The following is a 25,268-nucleotide window of genomic DNA, read 5'->3' on the forward strand; positions in this document are numbered from 1 at the left end:
ATTTACATAATAATATAACTATTATATATATTATAGTACAAACTATTGTAAATATCATTTCAATAATATATTATATTAAATATAGATTATCATAATATAACCATCTTCGATCAGTTGTATCCTTTCAATATAACCGGTCATCCTATATATTCAAAGATACATATAGAGAAAATAATGGAGGAATAGAGGGGAAATTATCAAAAAGTAATACACAAGGAACAGAGCTAAGCATTAATCAATAGACAGCAAGTCGATGTTCATTCACAGCTGTATACAAATAGAATACTATTCTGTGCAAACAAGTAGAAAGGATATAATCGCAGCAGTTGGGAGTCACAAACGGAAAACATAAGGAGACAAGCAACTGAATAAGAAGAGACTCAGCCAGAATTAATAAGGAAGGCTGCATAATTCACCAGCATCCACACTATCACCCAACCAATAAAAAGGACGGGATTTCCCATTGCAGGAGTAGGAGATAGCTAAAGAACACACTACAGCAACCTCAGATTCGAAATTAAGACATAAACAGTCAGGCCAAAGAACTTCACAAAGACATCTTAGAAGATAGGAATTGCAGTGCAGTGATATTGAAGATTTCTTAATAGTATTCCTTATTGGAGTTGGTCCTATCGGGCATCCTCTAATTACATACACACATCAGCATCAAACCAAATGCAAGCACTTGCATACCCGGGCCGTGTATCAGGTAAAGTTAGAGACTGCATAGAAGAGAGAAGCGATAAAGTTAATATAAGAAAAAATATGGCATTTCCAAATCATAGGAACAAAGATATATATAAATGAATAACATATGGTTGTTACTATAAAGGCCTACGTGGGAAAAAAAGACATGGAATAAAGACAAACATACATTTATCCACTCAACATTACAAGAGGAACATCATCAGAATTTTATTTCACAGTTGGCATATAAGAAAATTACAGATTATTCATCCAGGCACACAGACACATGCATAGATAACATATTAGATTGGAAAATACTTACCCATCTAATAGAACACTCAATAAATCCAAATAATTGGTGTTCATAAAAAGAACAGATCCTAATAAAATATGGAACAAGCATATAAGTTGACCAGGTCAGAAACTACTGTATACTGCAGTCAATAGAGATCTGATTTGCAATATGCAAAATAATAATATGATTAAAGATAGCTAGAATCAATTCACATTTGGTGATTGTACCACTTATATACAATAGATATATACATGTCGAGGGCAGACAAAAATGACAAGAAGACCTTATATATGCCAGCAGTCTTCTAATTATATAATGTAAATATAAAGAATCCTACACAATTAAGGACTTTGCATGAATTGCTTAGAGAGCAGATACTTATGGTAGATACATAACAAAGAATATTTTAAAAGAAACGAATAGAGAATGTAAATTACACTGAGAAAGGAAATGGATTGCTGTAGTATTAAGTGTTAACATATGTCAATGGATAGGCACATATATATAAGAACAGAATCATTATCTATATACTTTATAGATTGGATCAGAATAAGATGATGTTGGGTAATATCTCTACTACATAGTTCAATTGGAAAGTTCAGAGATTATAAATGTAAGAAATCGAAGTAATTGTCATAGTGTCTTACGATATTATAGAGGGGACATTACATGTCATGTCATATATTCAATCAAAGTTGAAAAACTCAATTTCGGCAATATCTCAGCTGGCCCAAAAATTTTGAAAATCTCAAAATCACCAAAAACTCGGCAATAAATCAGCACTTTTATCGAGCATTTGAAAATATAGAATTTCTTAACATATTTTTTAAAACACACACATACACCAAACTTGTAGAACATATACTGATTCGAGATATCCAGCATACATTGATCAAGTTTTTAGTTAAGTAATAATAACCTAGCAATTTAAACTCGTTAAATTAACAATTAAAACAAGTATGACATCTGAATAAAAATAAGTTCAATACATATAGAAGTCAAACTCCATGAAACTACAACTTCCGAATACAAATTAAGTTCCGATTTCGGTATCAATGAAAAATAGAAGTAGAAATCACAAATTGTGTCTACGACTAAAGCTCAAAAGAGTTTGTCTCTCCTCTTCCAAATGACTATCTCGGCCTCCGATCCTAAAGCTATCTATGCTCGCTCCTGAAGTATCACTCAATTTCTCCCAACTATTTCCTCGTCATTCTCATCAAAATTGGACTCTGATACCACAACCTCGCTCTTCCTCTTTTGTCCCGACTAGGCACCACCCATGTCTCAGATTGGGTGGGTGCATATGCTCCACACGACCCTACAGCTTCAGCTCTTCTTTGTCAAAGCTATTTGTGTGTTGGTGGCCTCAAGAAAGAGCCCAATGGCATAATGCAGCATGTAAAATATCTTGTGCTACAACGTCATGAATTCGTATATTCTATCAACAAGTAGGAACACCTTATTGTACACAATGCCATTCATCAGGACAATATAAAGTAGTGAAATGTCCGAATTTATAATTTTACAAATCAGCAATAAATTTCCAAAATCTTGTGACTCTTCTCAACTAGATAAATGTTTTTGAATATTTACCAATGGAATACCCAAACTATTAGTTCTCTAACCAATCAATTACTTCTAGAAGGTTGCAAATCCCTATGATCAAAACAACTAAGATATTGGGACAATGAACAACAGATATATGACCCTCTCGTGCTTTTTAGGCTCTTCAAAACCTAGATGCGTGGAACTTAATGCAAGTTTTGTTCCACTACAAAATAGAGAACTAAATACTTTGTATTTCAAGATGAAACACTAAATCTCCAACTCTCTCTTGAATAAGGATGCTCATTTCCTAAACAATGTACACAGATTGGGTGATCAAGTGACACAACCCAAGGTTCCTTATTGTGGACTTCCACTCAATTATATGATGTAATATGTTGGTTATCACAAAGCAACTTGAGTTGTTCATTCAATTGATATAAACTACTTCAACTTCTTTCAATCAACTTGCAAAGGGAAAGGGTTTAGACAACTAATCTAATTTTTAGAATGTTACAAATAATGAATGCATTTGTGATTCTACTTGGCTTAGTTTAGCCATCAATATCAACCAAGCTAGCGCAATTGCCTGAGGTAGATGTAAGCAACAATCAAAGTTAAGCTTATGATTTTATGTGATCCAACAACACAAGGCATAAATGCAATCAACAAGTAGCTAGTGGTTTGGTTTAAGCAAGTTCGTCAACGATGTCAAAATCATCTTCACTCAAAAAAACACGAGTTCTAATCAACATGACATGAACTCCTAATCTAAGTGAGGGAATGTAGAAATTGTACAATACTCCAAAGCTACAGAAGTATCGACCTTGAAAGACCAACATTAATCAACAATTAATTGATAGCACTATGGCAACAATTTCTCCAAGTCTCTACTACTCTACTCTAATTAGATGAGTACAAATTTTATAGTTGTTCAACTACAATGAAAGGAAAAGATTGATTTAAAATCAAGGGCCAAGATTATGCCAACATTGCCCTAATCTACCTAATTACTAGAATCATTTAATGCTCATCCAATTACATAAAGGTGTCAATCTATTAGCCAATAAAAAAATTACAATTCTTTTGAGACCCACATGTACATTTCCCATAATATGATTGAATGTGCTTGAACTCATGTAACTAGAGCCTTCTAATCGGTTGAAGACAACTCGGGACCACCTCAAAATCCTTATCTCAAAGACTTGATCAATAGTTTGGTGATTAGAAAATACCTCTTGATACTCAATATTATTAAGTCTTCAATTGTGATGGTATATTTCCAAATTGCTTCATCTTCTCTGATTTTCTCCATCTTAAAATCTTCTCATTGTTGTGATTTTGAACCTGCCTTGATACTCCATTTACTTGAATCTTGAATGTGGATTTCCGAAGGAGTTTCACTTTGATGATAATTGTAGATTTATCTATTTTCTTGTGCAAAAATAAGTTCACCAAATTTCACTTTGATAATCTAATTTTGAACCACCTTCACATTTGAAGTTTTGTGTCTGATCTTGCCACCATATTTTGTTCTCCAAGTTTCTCTTCTTTCAACAATTACCTTGCAAAACAAAGGATATTTTACTAAGCCCACAAAATGATGAGTATAAATGCTAAGGAGATCTGAAAGCTCGCATGATAAGAAATAACATCTTGATTTGCTTTAAATCAACTTTTTCTTCTAGTGATTGAACTTGATTAAGGATTCTCATCAAAATAAGGAGACAAATTGCACTTTGATCGTGAACTTTCCTTGGTCCAAGGCTAGATTTTTCATATTTTTTTATGTAAATGTTGATCTTACTATCCATTTAAATTAGGCTTGTTATGATGAATTGTGATTTATGCCTAGAAATGCTCATATTTCCATACAAGAAGCATCGTAGAACCAAAATTGGACCACAATTAGACGGCGAAAGCTTTGAACTATCCATCTTTTGCAAAGAGTGGAATGGAAATATGGAGATATCAATATTTCCCCCTATAATCTTCATCTTATTTCCCCCTATAATCTTCATCTTTTTTTCCCTCAAACCATTATTTTGATCAACTTAGACTTGAAGGTTTTCAATGAAATATCATTATGCTTGGGTGCGTTTTTTAAGATTCTTAGGATTTTTACAAAGAGGTGCGAAAAGTCTCAAATCTCAAGCTTGAGAATCCTAAGATTACAAATTTTCCCATATACTTTGTTAATTCATCTTAAAATTCAATCTCTTTGTTCTTAATTTTGATACTTCGTTTATCATAATTTTTCATCATTCCTATCAACTTGAAAATGCAATTTTGCCTCAAATCCATCCTACACGGGGGTGGAGATTTCGAATTGTCAGGAGTTTGGAAGGGAAGAAATATGGAGATCTAAATATTTCCCCTTTTGTTTTGATGTTCTTGTCTTATTTTGATCTGATTTTGTTAGGCTTTTAGCAAGGATGTGCATTTGTAAAATCACTATTTTCACCTTGATTCGTTCCTTTTTCTCCACTTTGAACTTGATAGACTAGGGTGGAAATATGGAGATGTTGAGATTTCCCCTTTCTATCATCTTTCATCTTGACAATTCAAGCTTCCAAATTGCTTTCATAGCTCACTTTCTTGTATTTTCAATCTGATTTGTAGCCTTACAACATTTGTTTTCCATCGATTTCTCTTCAAAATTTGATCATTTAACTCCTCTCATAGAGCCAAGATCGCAGCTTGAGCTGCCTCTATGCTTGGATGGAAATATGAAGTAGTCGAGATTCTGTAAAAGGTGGAAATATGGAAATGTCAAGATTCCCCCTTTTCTTTGCCTTATTCATGTTATGTGATCTGATATTCTTTTCAAACACCCGTCAGTCTGATTCCAAGTGCATTATATCTTGGGTGGAAATTTGGCATTGTCAAGATTATGAATCATGAAAAGGGGTGAATTCTGCCCTATTTGGCATTTTTTACATTCTTCTCCAATGTGTGATCTTCAAATTTTTCAACTTGGAGGGCAAAATAATTAATATAAAATATAACATTAAGTTATTTATACTTGAAGTTATATTTTAAATAAATATTGTCAGGATGTTTGAGAGTGGTTTTAGGTTCATAGGAGTTACACTAAAGATTTTACTTTGTGGGAGTTTCTAAAAATTTCCATACTCAACTAAATTTCACAAATCAGCATGTGTACATCAATGTTATCTCCCTAAGCTTTTCTTAACTTTCAAATAAAAAATTGAAATTTGGAAAAAAGATTTTCAGAAGATCTTATACTCATTACACCACAACTCCCTTGATTTCAACCTCACATCCTTGACTAGCTTGGCCTAGCTCTCACTCATTTCCTTGACTGACTTGGCTACTCAACGAAACAATGTTGCTCAAACTCATCTCTTAGACTCGAAAACTTGAATTGGTACCAAGACCACTACTTCTACTACCAAATCAAAAAGAGGGATTCCCCATTTGCAATGGCGTGATGGTGTGAAAACCACACAAGAGCTAACTATAAAAATGGATATTTGTATTGTAATGGAGTTATCATAGTGGTAACTGGTTCATATGAATACAACAATGGTATGAGATTAATTTTGCACTCTCAATTTTCTCGTATCTTTAATGGGCAATAATGAACGCATCAAAACTAGTATACAACACTAAAGTATGGGATTCTTCATTTTTAGATTTGTATGAATAGATAGGGATAATACATAAGGTTGATGCCTACTCGGAATAATAGAGTCTAACATTTGTGGGCATTCAATGTCTAGGGTTTGATAATAACCTCTTAAATTAGAATATTAGAATATTTCTATTTAATGGACATCTTTTGTATATCATGTATAATATTTAGATAAAATCGTAGAAACAATCTTCTTTCGTTTCTTCTTAGGAACTTTCTATTTTGTACATTTGTAAATTATTTATAATGAATGTTTTGATCATTTGTTAATACATTAAAAAAAATTAAATTAAAGATTGTTTACAAATCTTGTGCCTATTTGACCAACAACTTGAGACTTACAAGCTTATTTGAGCTCCTTACGAGCAACCACACTTGAAACAACAATTGGAAGACCAAGAGTTGCAACTTATAATAAATCTTTTTACAATGAGACAAATACAACGAATGGAAGACCAAGAGTCACAATTTGGAATTCCACAAAGATGTCCCCCTTGGGATTTGAACTAGGTCTTCATAATGAGAACTCCATGCTTCAACCAAGATAAACCCCTTGGACAATACATCAAAAACTTTTACCAATTACTTTCTAGTAATATGGTATCGGAATAGGTTTTTTAATATTTTTCAAAAAAAATATAATTTCATTACAAAATTATCTCATTGAAATTTTTCAGAAAAAATTGCTTTTCTACAGTTTTGCAAGAGTTTATTCTCTACAACCTGACTAGAATTTTCGCATCCTCATTGATGCCTTTCCTGCAGTTCTTTTTTGATTCATTACCTTCGTTAAATCTTTTTGGGTGTCATTTTTTTGTTTGCGACCCGTGTGGCTTTGTTTTCTACAAATGCCTCTATGTCTACGATCTCTCCTCTTTTTAGGCTCTTTTCAACCATCAACAGCATATGCTTCTATTCATCCCGACATGTAGGTATACAAACTTTGTCCTGCCTTTTTTCTCCCTCACAATATTTTCTGGGTATTTTGACCATATCAGTGGTCACTTTCTTTGTTGCTAGTGGCTATTAGGGTTTTTTGTTTGTAGATAAGGCTATCTGATAGTGTTTTAACCTAAGTTACCATATCCGCTAGTCAACCATGGACTTCACAAGTCAATTCGGTTGAAATTTGAATGCGGTGCAAATTTGGCCCAAAATTGTTTATTGTTGAAGTAATTCATTGTCAAGTCGCAATACAAGACCTTGGGCGAATGTCAGTCGAATTTGACCAACTTTTTAACTATTCTGGCAAGTTTGAATCAAATTTGGCTTTGTTTGGGCAAATTTGGGCCATTTTGTGCATTAGTTTTGCCTTCATTACTATTTTTTAATATTGTTTTTCGTCTTTCCTAAAACACGACACACAACACTTGTATTCTAATTTCTGAACAATACACAACACTTGATCTCAACAATACACGGCTTTGCATTCAAATCACGAATTCAATGCTAAAAAACACGACATTGAAGAAAAGTGAGGGCAGTGAAGAAAAATCTCTTCATGGATGCTCAACACTTCCTGGGTTATTAGAGATCATTTTTACAAAAACATACAAATTTCGACACTTCCTGGAGCAAACACATTTTAACACTTCTTAAAAGGCATGCCAAAGGGATATAGAAAAAAAAAATAGGTTGTTGGAGACATGAAAGGCATCATCAGCACAATCAGGTGTTTTAGATAACCATCAAGTGCTAGAGATATTATTGCTTCATCTGTTGAAGTCCCTTAATATATTTATCATGAATATATAAGAAGGGACTAGAAGACTAAAAGACGACAACAGTTTAGATTAATTATTGGTGAAATCAAATTATGGATAGAAATAATAGCATTCAATTAGTATTTAATATTCAATGTTTGTGATCCTCGCATATGATGAAAATTCAGTTTACCAAATTTTAATTGTTGACAGGTATATCCAAAATGCACTTGCAATTATATGCAAGCATCTATTACATTCTAAAGATCTGTTAATAATTTTGTGGGCAAACAACAAAAATATTGTTAATATAAAACATTGTTCTTACTAACCAGACAAGTTCATTTTCAATCATCTTTGATGCTCTTTTTGTGTGTGTGTATTAAAAAAATCTTATATTGGCGAGCCCAAAATGAACCCAAACCCAGCCAAAAAAAAAAAAAATTGGACGAATTTCAAACCCGAATGTCAAACCCGCATCTGAACCAGAATCTAACCCAGCAACTTAGGTTTTAACCCTACACAAAGCTATATAGTTTGTTCGCCTAGGATTTCTACAACTTCAACTAGGATTTTGATCGTTCAATTTAAGTTGAAAATTTATTTTGCTTGTAGATTCTTTCGGATTTTTCAAATCCTCAATATGATCGTAATCAAAATTTTGTGGGAATCTTAGTTTTCGTGGAATCATAAGCAGACTTCTTCTTTGTCGGCGTCGATGCTGATCAGATTTACTCTTGATTTTGGACACTTGGCATCTTCATGATCTCCAGGACTGCACCATCTGCATAACAACTTTGGTGCATTTGTACAATTCCGCAAAAAGTGGCCCCACAAATTGCATGCTTGGCATTGAACCAACAAGCGGCCATTCGCATTGTACTGAATTCGGCTGTGGCCCCCATTATTATTGTTAGTATTGTTGTTTTGCCCTCTACTATTATTTTTGTACCCACCCGAAGTGGCACCATCATTGTTTATGTTTCCACTCCCTCCTGACGCGAAAGCCTCCTGGGTTAGGAGCACTTGTTGATGTCCTCTTATATTCATATTGAAGGGGCAATCTTTTGTGGAATGTCCCATAATTTGGCAGATCTCACAGAACTTTCTCTCCGGACAGGATCCCTTCATCTAGCCTTCTGTCTTGCATTTTGTGCACCATAGCTCATTTCCCTTCGTCTCCTTCTGCATATTCTTAAATTCCTTCATCATTCTAATCATATCCTTTCAGAGAGCTCGAAAGTACATATGATTTTAGTCGTAAAACATGGATGTACTTCCTTAGATAGAAATCGGATGTGTTTACTAGATTTCGGAAGCTCAACTCCTTAGTGGAAAAAGAATCTGGATGTTCTACTATATCTCTTAGGTCCAATTCGAGTTCGAGGGGGAGAGGGTTTGTTATACTACTTTCTCCACTTTTTGTGATACACATGGCATCAAATGTCAATTAACCACACTAAACAACCCTTGACAAAATAGCATTGTAGAACATTATAACCGTGTTGCAGAAATGGCCAAGTATATGATGGAACACGTAAAAATGTTCCTAAGAAATATTGGGCAAAAGCAATGTTTACTATGGTCTATCTTCTTAATCAGCCTTCCACAAATGTTGTTAAAGGGAAGACTCCTAAGGAAGCCTAGATTGGTCACAAACTGATCAGCCACCTGAAAGCTTTTGGCTCTTTAGCATAGGTATGGATACTAGATGCCCAACGCTCTAAATTGGATTTCAAGAGTTTGAACCTTATGTTTACAAGATACAGCGAGAACCATAAGGTTTGTCGGATGATTGATGTATACACTGATAGTCTTATCTTCTTTTGCAATGTTGTCTCTAATGAAGAGCCAGGACCATTTCAGCTTTCCATGTCTAAGCAAAATTCTAAGGTTCAACCTTCAAAGGCTTCTTATTTGGGCAACCGTCTTCCATCAAGTTCACCTAATTGGAGGGATTATGCAGGTTATTTCTTTGATGATGCAGTACTTGAATTTCCTCTAGATGATGCTAATCTTCTACTTGTTCAACATTCTCTTCCACTTTCAACTCCATTTATTACTCTCCACCTGATGTTGGCACATATACTCTCTGACCTAAATTGTGGGCTAAGACCATAAATGATCTTTGTCCTGATGAGCTAATTGAGCGTTATATCTTTTGCTAGAAATATGGGCAAGCAAAAAATTATAGTTAAGTTTGCTCTCATAGCCAACCTTCATAGTATTTATGATCCTCGAGCATTTGAAGAGGCAACAGGGATTCCATAGTGGAAATAGGCAATGGATGCAAAATACACGATTCTCTCTAATCTTCCTCTAGGCAAGAAGCCCATTAGTTGCAAATGGGTATATAAGGTAAAGTATCATGCATATGATACCTTAGATAAATGCAAAGCCAAATTAGTTGCTTGAGGATTCATAGAATGAAAGGCCATTGATAATTAAGAGATTTTTGCTCCTACTAGCAAAATGAGTGCAATTCGTCTTCTCGCCATTGCAACTCAATTTGGATGGAAAGTTCATCAGATGGATGTTAAGAGTGCCTTCCTCAATGGTGAGTTGCAATAAGAAGTCTACATGACACAACCTCCCAATTACAAGGTTGTCAGCAAAGAAAACCAAGTATGTCAACTTAAGAAAGCACTCTATGGACTCAGATAGACCCCTTAAGCGTAGTACATCAAAATTGATTGTTACTTGGTTGCTCATGGTTTTTAGCGTATCCCTTCTGAGAGTAATTTGTATATCAAACACTCTAAAGATGATGTTCTCTTTCTTATTGTCTAATATGGATAACTGGTCATTACTGGTAGTTCATCACATTTAATTGCCAAAATCAAATAAGACATGTTCAAGGATTTTAATATGACAGATTTGGGGCTTCTTCATTATTGTTTAGGTGTTGAGGTTCCGCAGACTGGTGATAACATTTTCATTTCCCAATCTACGCATGTTAAGAACTTGCTTGACAGGCTTCTAATGTAGAATTGCAAACCTACTTCTACGCTTATGGAGAAAAGACTGAACTTGTCAACAAACTCTAATTCTTCTTGCTGATGAAACCAATTTCAAGCAACTCGTACGTAGTCTCATTTATCTCATTGTCACTAGGCCTCATCTTAGATTTGCAATAAGCGACATTTTATGTTTCAAGACAGCCCTCAAGGCTGATCATTGCGTAGCAATTCAGTGTGTGCTATATTATGCGAAGGGCACCCTTGATTATGGACTTCTTTACACTAGAAGTCGTGATTTTAGACTCAATGGATTTACAAATTCAGATTGGGCAAGTTCAGTTGATGATAAGAAATCAACCTCTTGAGATGTGTTCAATTTGGGATCTAGTGCAATCACATGGATTGGTAAAAAGCAACAAGCAATGTCTCTCTCCTTGAGAGTATCGAGGAACGGTTGAAGCAGCTTGTGAGGCAGTTTGGCTTCGTTGGATGCTTGAGGATATGCAAATATCTCAAGCAAGTCTGACTCCTTTGTTTAGTGATAATGAGGGAGTAATCAAACTTGTCAAGGCTTTGGTCTTCCACAAAAGAACCAAACATGTAGATTTTCAATGTAATTGCATTCAACAATTGGTTGAAGACAAAACAATTATCTTGTAGTATGTTCCAACTACGGATCAAAGTGCAAACATTCTCACAAAACCACTCAGTCCAAATGAGTTTACTAAATTCAAGGGGCAGCTTGGTGTTGATGACAAATTGACCATTAAGTGAAGGTATTAGAATATTAGAATAATTCTATGCCCAACTTCACCATCACTCGCCTTCCCCCCTAGCCAATCACTCTATCCTTAGCCTTTGTGTCTACTTCACCCCGCGCCCCTACCTAGCTCCACCCCCCACCCTTATCCCAGTGCCCCCATACCACCTTCTGCTTCTTTGATGGCGACGACTACCTCTTCACCCTCCACCTCAAACAGCTGCTTCCCCCAGACCGCTTCATTAATCCCCTCCAGGTCTCATCCTTATTTGACTTGGTAGCTGATGGTATTTGGGAGTCCGCCCTCCTCTCCATCCCTCACCACACCTCCTCCCCCCTCGGCCACGCTAATCATAAATCTTGTCCTATGAATCATTGGTTCGACACTAAGTGCAAATCTTTCCACCGTTCCTTGCATGTCTCCTTTGCTGCCCACTCCCCCTCGTACACTCAACTGCGCTCCTCGTATCACCACCTTATCCATCACAAGAAGCATGTGTTTGTGGCTTCTCAGTGTAGATGCTTCTACAATATGCTTGCCCGTGACCCGAAATCCTTTTGCCGCACTTTGTTCCCCACCATCCCCCTATCTTCCACCCTTGATTCGCACTCCTTGGTTTGACATGCCTCCATTCTCTATGATATCCTTGGCCAACGAGCCACCACCCACTCCAATCTTTTCACTCCCTCCACTATTGGCGAGGCCATCAAACTCATGAGATGCAACAGAGCGGCCGACAAAGACGATTTTAAAGCTGATATTTTCAAGCTTGGTATTCTAATTTTGTGCCCCATCCTCCCAGTGCTCTTCAACATGGCGGTGTGTACTGGCTTCCCTGCTTCTTGGTTGAAGCATGTGACTTATCCAATTCATAAATCCGGGCTAGCTTCGGACCTCGGCAACTACAGGGCCATCATGATTGGGCATACTTTTACCAAGCTTTATGCCACAGTTCTGATCATTATTCTTACCAAACAGCTTGACAGGAGACAATCTCGTTCTAGTGGATAGGCTGGATTTTGTGCAGACTATCAAACTATGGATCACATCTTGACCTTGTAGGCTATCATTGAGGAGGCCTGGCACTGTTCTGCAAAAGTATACTGTTGTTTCGTAGACTTTTGTAAGGCGTTTGACTCAGTGCCTCAAGGGGCTCTCTTTCAAAGACCCGAAGATATTGGCACTCCAGATATTCTAGTGACAGCGATTATGAGACTCCATGAGACACTGGTTGGCAAATACAAGACCGGAGGGATTTTTAGATCCGATACACAACACCATCAGGGTGAAGCAGGGTTGTCCACTCTCCCCTACGTTATTCGGCATCTATATCAATGAGCTAGAATCCTTCCTCCGTGAGGCTTCGCTCCCAGAGGACAATTGTTACTTGCACCAGGTTCTGATCTCCATTCTCTTGTTCACAGATTATGTGGTCCTTCTAGCCTCCTCTAAGGAGAGGCTCCAAAGGCTTATTGATGGACTGGCATCGTATTGTGATCAACGCCAACTGACGGTGAACTTGAGCAAGACTCAGATCATGGTCTTCAATTGTTTGAAGACTTCGCATCTCCACTTCAGCTTCCAAGGTCAACAGATTGAGATTGTCTCTTCATACACTTATCGGGGGTCAAGTTCCCTAGTCCTTGTTTTAGCATGAGACCGGCTCACCTTACTAAAGGAGCCAAGGGCATCGGCTCCCTTGCCCTCCTTGAGAGACAATGCTTCCAACACCACTTCTAGAACACTAAGTCCAAGCTTTCTCTCTTGGACCATCTGGTTAGACCCACAAATCCCTACGCTGCAGTGGTTTGGGGACCGTCTCTTCTCGACTATGACTGGGCCTTGATCGAGCCAGTGTAGTTACTTCTCCCCTAGATTATCTATTGCCACCATTACACTCCACACAGTATTGTCATGGCCAAGTTTGGGGCTCACCCTTTCCGGCTCAGCACCATTTTCAACTTGATTTGGTTCATTCACCGTCTCAAAGGCTTCGCGGACTCAACTGAGGGCCGGCATAGATACTCGTACCCTGCTTACTATTCCTCAAGGGACATTGCTATCTAGGCAAGGACGACTAAGGCTCGCTCTTCGTATATTCAAGCCACTATCTTACTGAGCTCGATCAGGATTGACATCAACCATCTTCGGCCATACCAATTCTCTTTGGATGCTCCCGTCAACCTCATCCACTCATGGTAGAAGCTGAATGGATACGTTATACTTGACATTTACAGGGAGTACATCTCCACGACTTGGATCAACCCTCCTAGCGATTTATGCCCTCGGATGGCCTTCTACTCGGAGCACTTTCTGGAGATTCATGATGGTATTATTGTTCACCTCTCTTACTTGAGCCATCGTTGGTGCCATGCCCTCTGCATTGCCATGGGGTCTTTTATAGTCAGATCCCACCGATTTTGTTGCCAAACTGATCGCCACCTAACCAGAGAACAAGTGTGCCGCCTTTGCACTATATCTGAGACGGAAACGGAGACCCATTTTATCTTCAAGTGTCCTATCTACTATGAGATCAGAGGCAGATTCCACTGCCTATTCAAAGACTACCAATCCCTCTTGCTTTTTTCAATTACTCGGACCAGTGGTGTTTAGCGCTCTACCTCCCAACTCAAAGATCACACTTTACAGCTCTTGTTCCCTCAGAACCAAACCTTGGATCAGCTCATCACTAACTTCTTTCCATCCATGCCCACTTCCGGGAGTAGGAAATGACCACATCCGCCCATCTCCCGACACACCAGATCAATCAAACCTTGACATGGGTTCCTTAGACAGCAGCACCCTATCCCCACTGCTACACAAAGGCAAAGACAAAGCCAGGCCCAAACCCCTCGCTCTAGACCTTATCCCTCTGTACGGGATTTCTTTGTACCGAGAAAGAACTAATGATCCTCTCTTTCTTCCAGTTGTATTCCCCTTTTTAGTGCCTTTTTTCCCCCCAAACGCCACTGGGTGCTCCTGTTGGTTATTTATCTTCTGTGTACTATTGTATCTTTCAGTCCCATAGACCCTTGTTGGTCTCTTGTTGGACATAAATATCATTCTCTTATCTTATCTATTTAATGGTCATCTTTTGTATATTATGTAAAATATTTAGATAAGATTGTTCCTACAATCTTCTTTAGTTTCTTATTAGAATATTCCTATTTAGTACATTTGTAAACTCTTTATGATGATTATTTTTATCATTTTTTAATACATAAAATATTTTTACCAATTACTCTCCAGTAATACGTATTGCCTCACAATAATAAAAACCTCCATAACTAACTTATTCAATCAGATTATACTTACTAGTCCTCCATGAACAACACACCCCAATTGTTGCAATCGTTAAAGATAAAATAATCAAACCCGAATACTATAGTAAAGGTGTAGGTAGAAGTTTTCTACATTTCTTGAGAATCTACTTCTTTATAAGAACAGGAAATATAGAGCAAAAAGCGATTAGATTCATAAGCATGTACTGATATCATAATCACAAGGACAATTTGATATACCATACGCACTAAAACAAACTTGCAAACCTTATTATCTTTCAAGACCAAGATATTACAGTTTTCAACTGAGTTCTCCTTACAATTGTTTTTCTTTACAAAATCCCAATCCTTCCTAATGTATAAGAATTTACATTTTATTTATTTCCCTAAATTTGCCACTTGATTATGGTAACTATTTAAAATAGAAAAAACAAAATTCACATTGAATTTTCCTCTGTGATATTTCTATTCAATATTCTTCTTTTCAAAGTGGATATAGAATCTTCAAAAAATAGCCACCATTTCAAAATTGGCAACTTTGGCATCAAGTTTTTCATCGGCACTTTTTAAAAATAGACACATTTTCCAAAAGCCATAACTATTAATTTAGGTACTTGATGGGCTTCCCAAATTCTTAACTAATGATTTCAAGTGCTTGGAGCTCTTAAAATCACTATCTCATATTTTGCAACTTGTGGGGCAAGAAAATCCTTCTTTTAAAGTTTTAATAGCCAATTTGAACCCAAAAAAATCAAGATTTCAAGATTTTAAAACTTTGATATCTCACAATCTACAAGTGATCTTTGGTTGTTTTTCTTCACTATAAATTGACTTTGCAACTCTAGGGCTAGAGGTAAATATTTAGATCCATATGTCCTCATCTAACATCACTTCCTAAACATAACAGATTACTCTTTTTAGAAAGGGGGAATTGTAAAGTTTCTACAAATTCTATAGGTTCACATCTGAGATAATACTTTTATACTTGTTGATGTTCTGGTCTTCTTCTTCTTTAAGAATGTAGAATGTAATTTTCAGTATATTAAATGTTATTCTGAAACTTGTTTGTCTCTGCAGCAATTCGTATTGGGCAGTATTGTTTTAAGGAGCAGACTTCAATGTGTTGTGTATATAATGCTTTCCAATGGTATAAGGGGAGAAGATTAAGGTGCGGTCTGCATTTCTCAGACCAGTATGAATATCACTATTAATATTTAGCACTCCCTCTTAACTTGATAATCATACTGAGAGATAACATATCTAGCATCATCAATTACGATGAATAAGCATAGATTGATACTCTATATCTATCTGAATCTTCTGAGCAAATGGTATCATGGAACACATGATACTAAGTCATATAACCATCTTGTGATATGAACACAAGATAAAATTCAAAGAACGATTAAATTCTTCATTTATCCAGGTTGTAACTCATAGGAACTAGCAATCCTATATCACAATTTGATCTTGAGTTCAGATCTACCAAAACATAGGATAAAGTCTAAAGAATAAATTCTTCCCTTATCTAAGTTGTGATTCATAAGCATAGAAATGCTTTGTCACAAATGATCTTGAACTCACCTAGATCTAACAATAGTTTTATATTGTTCAACACATTATTTGAGAAATCATCATCTCTCATAATATCTTCTATACAAATATTCATTACCTCAGAGATCGTCACCTCTTAAATAATGAATACAAATGGTGGAGCCCATAACAGTCAATAGCCTGACAATAAAAATTTTATTAATAATTTAAAGAATACAAATGAATTACAATTCAACCATACCAAGTATTTTCCTGAAGTGATCTATCTTCACTCTAGAGAGAGGTTTGGTGAGAATATTTGTTGTCTGATCTGCAGTGCAAATGTATTCTAATTTTACAGTATTCCTGTCTACCATATCTCTTACATAATGGTTAGGAATTTCAATATGCTTTGACCTGTCATGAAAAATTGGATTCACCGAAAGCTTGATGGAACTTTGATTATCACAGTGAATAATCGTAGGATTCATGACTTGCTCAAATAATCCCACAAGTAACTTCCTAAGCCAAACTGCTTCCCGAGAAGCCATCACTGCTGCAATGTATTCAACTCCTGTGGAACTTTGTGCTACTGAAGACTATTTTCTACATATCCAAGATATCATTGTTGATCCTAAACTGGAATAGCATCTTGAAGTACTTTTTCTATCTTTAACACTTCCACCCCATTCTGAGTCAGTGAATCCATATAAATCTAAGTCAACTTTCTCATATTTGAGCCCAAGATTAAGAGTGCCTTATAAGTATCTCATAATGTGTTTGACTGCAACTAAGTGAATCTCCTTTGGCTCACATATAAACTAATTTAAGGCATTAACAGCATAGCAAATATCAGGTCTTGTATTTACCAAGTACATAAGGGACCCAATCATCTGACAGTAGAGAGTAAAATCTATGGAAGGTGATTTTGTTGTTGCTTCTTTAAGTTTATGTAGATTAGTCTCCATTGGAGAAGACATAGACTTGCAATTCCACATTCTAAATCTCTTCAAAAGATCTAATATATACTTCCCTTGATTAACTATAATGTTGTCAAAATTCTGCTGTACTTCCAATCCTAGGAAGTAATGAAGGAGTCCCAAGTCTTTCATCTCGAATTCTCTAATTAGATCTTTCTTGCATTGATCTATGAGATGATCATCACCTTTTATTAGTAAATCGTCAACATACAATATCAGAATTACCATATCATCTCTATCCCTTTTATAATATAGATTTGGATCGGCTTCATTTTTGAAAAATCCTAAGCCGGTGAGATACTTATCAATTCTTTCATACCAAGCCCTTGGAACCTATTTAAGCCCATAGAGAGCTTTCTTGAGCCTGAAAACAAAAGCGTTAAGATCATGAGTTTCAAATCTTCAAGTTGCTCCAAATATACTTCTTCTATAATCTTTCCATTCAAGAATGTTGTTTTTACATCTATCTGATGTACTTTCAATCCCTTCGATGCTGTGATAGCTAGGACTGCTCTTACAGAGGTGTATCTGGCAACAAGAGCAAAGGTTTCTTCATAATCAATCCCTTCTTTCTGAAAAAATCCCTTGGCTACAAATTTGGCTTTATATTTTTCAATGCTACCGTTAGCAGCATGATTTATTTTAATTATCCACTTGGAAGAAACAACAGATTTTCCTTCAGGTCTTGGAACAATTTCCCAAACATCATTCTTCATAATAGATTGGTATTCTTCTGTCATAGCTTCTTTCCAAATTGTATATTTAATAGCATCTAAAATATTGGTTGGTTCTGATTTAGACAAATCATTCATGTTTGTTGTATAACTAGAAAATATTTTGGGTCTTTTGCTTTCTCTGACTGTTCCGTAAGGTGCAGCAAAATTTGTGCTGCCTCTACTGTTTTAATGGCCCCAAGTGGTCTTTTCTTTGGATTTTGAGTTTCTTCAAGATTAAGGTTTTGAAATTCATCTTCAATTTCTTTGATCTTCTCCCTCTAAGACTCAGATTCAGTATTTCTTTCAAAGCTAGGTAAAGGAGAGGGTTCCTCAGAACTTAGGGCTCTTTTGAATGCTAAATCTTTTTCAAAAATTACATCCCTACTAAGTTCAATATTTTTCTGTCCAGGTATAAAAATCCTATATGCTTTAGATGTTTCACTATACCCTACAAAAATACCTTTCCTCCCGAAGGGTTCTAACTTAGTTCTCTTTTCTTTTGGAACATGGATATATACAAGGCACCCAAAAACCCTAAGATGACTTATATTGGGTTTAACTTTAGTAAAGACTTCTTCAGGAGTTTTATCTCTAAGGTAGGAGGGAGGGCTTCTATTTTGAATATAGATAGCAGTACAAGAGGTTTTTGCCCAAAGATAATATTCTAAATTTTGATCAAATATCATAGCTCTAGCAGCTTCTGTAATTGTTCTATTCTTCCTTTTTGCTACCCCATTTTGTTGTCGGTTATAAGGAATGGTATGCTCCCTCTTAATTCTTGTTTCTTTACAAAACCTTTTAAACAAATCTGAGGTGTATTCCCCTCCATTATTAGTTCTAAGAGTTTTAATTTATGTCCAGAAAAGTTTTCAATTAAGATTTTAAATTCTTTAAATCTCTTTAGGATTTCTTCTAATTCTTTGCATTTTAAGAAGTAAATCCAAATTTTCCTAAAGAAGTCATCTATGAACAGAATATAGTACTAGAATCCTCCAAGAGAAGGAACAGACATAGCTCCACATAAATCTGAGTGGATTAATTCCAAAACATTGTTAGTTTTTCTAGTGCTATCATGAAATGTTCTTTTGGTGTTCTTACCCAGAGCGCATCCTTTGCATATGCTTGAGTGATCTTTATTCAGTTTAGGTAAACCAGTAACAGTCTAAAGTTTTATAATTTAGATGTCCTAACCTTTTGTGTCATATTTCATTTATGTCTGCAGCTTCACGAATTAAGGCTTGAATAGGTCAACTAGGTACTGAATTTAATTCATACAAATACCCTTTTCTTTGACCAATCAATTTTGTTTTCTTAATTGAGGAGTTTTTAACCCAAGTTATTACTTTACCGTCCATAAATGCAACATTATGTCCATCATCTTCAAGTGTCGCAACCGAGATTAGATTCCTTTTTATTCTTGGTACATAGAGTACTCCTTTAAGAAGTAGAGAACTACATGACTTTAGTTTCAAGGTGCAATTTCCAATTCCTTTGACGGAATGTGCTGAATTATCACTGATGGTGACTTCGCCATTAACTTTTTTTGACATTGAGTCTAGTGCTTCTTTGTATCCTGTAATATGTCAAGAAGATCCACTATCAATCACCCATGCTTTACTTGAGACTTCATTTGATAGTGTCGAATACAATACGTGATTTTCAGAATCATAGTTATCTTCTTCCCTAGTGATGTTTGTACAGTTCACTTGTTGTTTAGAATTCTCAGGGCAATTTGATCCATAGTGTCCAAACTTTTCACATCTAAAACATTTTATTTTGGATAGATCTTTCTTAGGTTTATCATTCTTTTGATTACCCCTTTTCTTCTTGAAATGTTTCTTTTTACCTTTACAAGAATTTGTATTAAGAACATGAAGTTCTTCATCTTTTGTTTCAGTTTTCCTCCTTTCTTAAGTTTTATCGATTCTTCCTGAAGACAGTCTCCCTTAAGTCTATTGAAGCCAGGAAGATTATCTCTGCCGCTTACTCCTTGTGCGAATATTTCCCATGAATCTGGTAATCCATCTATAGCCATCAGTGTTAGTTTTGTATAATTAATAATGGTTCCTATACTTGAAAGTTTATCTTTTAGGTTGGCAACCCTTAGGAAGTACGAAATCATCGATTCTCCCTTCTTTATTTGTATGTGATTTAGTTGCCTTTTTAGTGCGAGAACTGTAGTTGTGTTGTTAACCTCATATGCATTTAGTAATGCATTCATCATATTAAATGTTGTTTGATGTTTCATTAGCATGGATTTCCTATTTCTTATATGATCTGAATGGCTTTCCTATTTCTTTTACTCCAAATAGATTTATGAGGTTCAACAGTAAGTTGTCTGGATTCTGAATCAACAAATTGTTTTACATCATTTTCTTCAAGAATCATCATGATTCTGAATTTCCAGGCATCAAAAAAGTGTTATTTCCCATCAAATCTCTCCTCGGGTCTGATTGTGTAGGCCATTGAAGATAGGAGAATGATGCTAGATATATATCAGGTCTAATTATTTAATTTGCAGAGCCTAGATTCAACTACCAGAGCTTTGATACCATGCAAAGTTTCTAAAAATTCTATAAGTTCAGATCTGAGATAATACCTTTATACTTGTTGATGTTTTGATCTTCTTCTTTAAGAATGTAGAATGTACTTTTCAGAATATTAAATGTTATTCTGAAACTTGTTTGCCTCTGCAGTAATTTGTATAGGGCAGTATTGTTTTAAGGAGTAGACTTCAATGTGTTGTGTATATAATGCTTTCGAATGGTATAAGGGGAGAAGATTAAGGTGCGGTCTGCACTTCTCAGACCAGTATGAATATCACTGTTAATATTTAACAAGAATTATATTAATAGATAAGCATAAACACACCCACAAGCTAACATTACCTAACCCACCAAAAGTACATAGTAGTCATTTTTGCAATCGACTTGATTCAACCAATTGCAAAATAGTAGCGTCGAGGACAATGTGTGAGGCGCAATCTCTCCTCTTTGTAAGGGGAGGTTCCCCTTGTTTATTGCTACTGAAACCACTAGCACTTAATTGGGATCTAAGATTGTGCGCACTAAGATAGTCAAAAGAGTGTTACCTTCACCAAATTCTCTTCTTTCAAAATAGGTGCTCTTACCTTCATCTATTCTCTTTTTTTTTCCAAAACAGATGGTACTTCCTTACATCAATCTTTCATCTAGACAATTTAGTGACCAAGTAGCTAATGAAAGCTCAAACAATTTCCATAGCTTTTTATGTGAATTCATGATTAAAAATGGAATATATGTGTAGCTCAAAGACTCCAACATACACTACACATTAATGACACAAACATAGAAGATAAATGCAGCTCAAAGACTTCAACATACACTACACCTTAATGACACAAACATAGAAGACAAATGCAGCTCAAAGACTACTAGTTATTTTTAGTTTAAAAATATAACACTAGCCTCAAACATAACAAGCATCTAAAAGACCTCAAGTTTGAAAACATAACATTATTTCTAAACTCAGTTAGTAGATTAAAGACTACAAGATTGGATTTAAATCCCTTTTCAATAACACCACAATACTCACAATCAACTCCACAAAATGTTTTCACATAACAACTTGTTCCAACACAAAGATTGAAAGCAAGTTGCCTCTTTTATTGATTGTAATTTGATTTACATCTAAAATCAAAGTTTGAGTGCTTCCCAAACTAGTAGAGTTTTGTTGCATTGCCAAAAGATCCCTATTCCTTCATATATAGAGAGGCTAGGAGAAAAAGGTGGGAGAGATGCAACTAACTTTGACTTATTCCACATTATAATGCTGATCTATTTTGACTTGTAATGCGTTCGCATATAATTAGAATTTTCATTTTGCTTGTAATATGTTGAAACTAAATTACATAATGTATGATGGGAAATAAACTACCTAAAGACATGACTTGTTACCAACGCTCTTCACCAATGGAGTCTTAATTTGGTATCAGATGCTTCGAAGTTTTTAGGTCCTAAAATATGGATGATGGCATCTAGAACGGAACTGCAGCGATTGTTTCAGAAGATTCTCTTGGTTGAATTTGTGACAAAAACCACGTGATGACAAAGGAAAATCCTGAAAATACAAAGAAAGGTCAAAAAGACCAAGTCTAAGAGTTGTGATTTTGGTTTCAAAACCCAAATTTCAAGTGAAATACAAAGGTTTGGCATGTATTCGGATTTTAGAAACCCAATTTCATCTTAGTACAAAGGTATAGTCACCTTGCAATCAGGTTTCAAAAACCCAATTGCAGATGATTGCAATTGAGGAGATCTTGCAATCGAGTTCTCAAAACCCAATTGCAAGTCAGCAAAATGTTTGGGTATGTAGTCGGATTTTGGAAACCCAACTATATAACTGCATATGAGGGGGTTAACCAATTTGCAATCGGATTTTCAAAACCCAATAACAAGTGTTCTTGCAAAATGGGAGCGAATGTGCAGCCAAGTTCTTAAACCCCAACTATGAATATGCTTGGTTGAGTGATATGGAATCGGTTATTTGAGACTCGATTACATATAGATATTTAATGTCAAAATGTTAATCGGGTCTGGAAACTCGAACAGCATTTAGCATGTGGAGGACTTGTCATTGGGTTTCAAAGTCCCGATGACATTTCAAGGATACAATGGATATATAGGTAAAAGGTATCGTGGTCAGGTTTTAGAAACCCGACAACACATGTGAATGAGCTAAGAATATGTTAATCAGGTCTCAAAACCAACCAATATCTAGCCATTTGCAAAGCTTGCAATCGAGGATAACCCTGATTCACGTAGACAATGCAGAAGTAAGACTTGTTGATTGGGTTCCAAAACTTGATCAGCATAATGCATAGATGTTAACTTGTAATTGGGGTTTTGAACCCCAATTACATATCGCAAATGCAATGGTGAAATTGCAATTCAGGTTTTAAGACCCGAATTGAAAATATGTGCAATGGAAAATCATGTCAAGATTAAAACCAGATTTTGACCAGGTGAGAAATGTTCTAACTCACATGATTTTCACCAAGCTAAATTTCAGGATAACATCACAACAGTCATGACATGCCCTTTTTTGTTAAACCATTTCATAATAAGAAACAGAGTGCATCCGTAATTTAATCCTTTTAGATACGCCGATACATTTACTAGAACTGTTACAACCTGGAACTATTCTGCTCTTAGTAGTGACCAAATTTTCAATTCATGAGTCGATTTTATGGTTTCAAAAGCCTGAAAGGTCTCTTGGTGGAGATTTTCATGGTAACTAGTTTCTTGTTGAGTGCCAAGCAGATGTCTGCTGCCTACGCTTTAAACTAAAAGATCTATATAGATTTTTGCGAGATTAAAAATACTCTCTAGGTGTAAGTTTCAGGTTTCAATCTCGATATGTTATGCATATGTATGTATTTATGTGCATTTGTATTTGTAAATGTGTAACCTATGTCCAAACACCATTAAACCATGATTTAGGCACTACTTGTGGTACACACACAAACAGAAACCCGTTAATTTTGGTAACTTTGGCTACTTAGAAGCAATGCCAACATTCTTTATGTTGTGATATGACCCGTATTATTAATATCCCCTAAATTAATATTCAGTTACGTGATATATTGTGATTACACCTAAAAAACATTAAAGTAATGCACACAGATATGGAAATTAAATTACATCTCACCATTCAAACATTAAAAATATAGGCCCAAATGCACACTTATAAATTTATGACATTTACTACAGAAAGCATATTATATTTCTCATTCAGGATTATCACGACAAGGCACCAACCTTTGAAGCTTTTAGGTATGTTCCCAGTGTAAATAACTCACATGCAAGTTGACTCGCATCTGAAATTGGGATGCAATTAAATTTCAAGAATAAATAGACATTAGTAGCTCTCAGATACTAAATTAATTAACATGATTTAAGCACTGAATAGACACACCCCTTGCAGCTGTTAAAGCAAGATTTTCAATTTCCTCATAAGTTCTTGCAGAGTCATTTTGCACACAATGGAGCTCATTTTTTAGATTCTGCAGCTGAGTATCTGGCATCAAACACAAGAAAAGATTCTGTCAATTTCAGTCATATGAAAAGGCTTCTCTTTAAACCAAACAAAAGCTCTCAAATGAAGTCTCGAAAGAAAAGTTCAAATCATCGAGAAATGTAATTTGTGAACATTGTGACTTTGGAACCAAAAAAGTAAGGCTTAGGAAAAAGCAATAATCATAACTCACAAAATGTTTAGGTGTAGAGGGCATACCAAAATCGTCAATCCCACTATGTTCCAAACAATTTTCCTTTCCTGTAAGGTCAATATACTCAGACTGTATCCCTGAAGTCATTTCCTTGTAACCAAAACCTTCAAAGTCAGCAGGTAGCAAGTGAAAGTAGAAGTTCTGATCAAAGTTTGGTTTTTTATTTTCACTAATGCATATAATGCTCAGTATAAAAAGAAACTTTCATTACATTAATTAAATTTCAAAATTGCCTTCATCAGTGCCAGAATTCCTAATTAGCTCACAATTATTTCCAAAAAACAGGATAAGCGATTTGTACCTTGAGTTTCTCGATGTACGAATTGGTACACATTTCTGACTCTGCTATAGCCATAGCTTCTTTCTCAAGTTCCTCTATATGTCTGGGTAGTTTAGCCAGCTCCTCCATGCGTCTACCATTATTAAAATATTTTAGCTTGATTTTTGAAAACAATTCATCACAAATTAAAAATTAAGGAATTCAAGAAAATCTATGACACCACACCTGTAGAAAAAGTCAAGATCAATGGATGTATCGACGTCTTCATCAAAGTCAAGCCTCTTAGCAATGACAATGCTTTGTTCCATCTAAATTTCTTCACGTTAAAGGATAAAAGAATCAGTTTGAATGCTCGCTGATGTTCCTCTGTTGGCTTTCCAATCACTAGCTAGATCCAGCGTTATCAAGCACAATTTTGTTAGTATCTGTACAAAGATGATGTATTAGATTTAAGCAAAAAATAAGAATAGTCTTTACTTTTCCTTGAAAACTAAAACTCCATGATCTCGAAAATCACAGATATGATTAAAGAAAAACCAAATTGACCTAGAATCTCAAAAGCAATAACTAAATTGGATTATTATAGTTGACAGAATGT

General features: G+C 35.6%; 1 protein-coding gene across 14 annotated transcripts in view; it reads right to left on the reverse strand.

Annotated features, from left to right (window-relative positions):
- LOC149540389 (uncharacterized) overlaps positions 1–25,268 on the reverse strand; it is a 219,351-nt gene that overhangs the window by 163,452 nt on the left and 30,631 nt on the right. For 6 of the 14 annotated variants that reach the window (XM_089801485.1, XM_089801493.1, XM_089801483.1 and 3 more), the window contains 5 exons: positions 24,896–25,058; positions 24,692–24,803; positions 24,396–24,480; positions 24,078–24,179; positions 23,921–23,979 (listed from right to left, as the gene is read on the reverse strand). In XM_089801485.1, the coding sequence (XP_089657611.1) occupies positions 23,921–23,979; positions 24,078–24,179; positions 24,396–24,480; positions 24,692–24,803; positions 24,896–24,978 (441 nt within the window). In that variant the 5' untranslated portion in view covers positions 24,979–25,058. Of the gene's footprint in view, positions 1–23,920; positions 23,980–24,077; positions 24,180–24,395; positions 24,481–24,691; positions 24,804–24,895; positions 25,096–25,268 lie in introns of all 14 variants that reach the window. The other 8 variants (XM_089801494.1, XM_089801491.1, XM_089801492.1 and 5 more) reach the window with 3 other exon arrangements.

Source organism: Cupressus sempervirens, chromosome 9, assembly GCF_028749045.1.
Source record: "Cupressus sempervirens isolate cs-2001-9-10 chromosome 9, ASM2874904v1, whole genome shotgun sequence".
Lineage (NCBI taxonomy): Eukaryota > Viridiplantae > Streptophyta > Pinopsida > Cupressales > Cupressaceae > Cupressus > Cupressus sempervirens.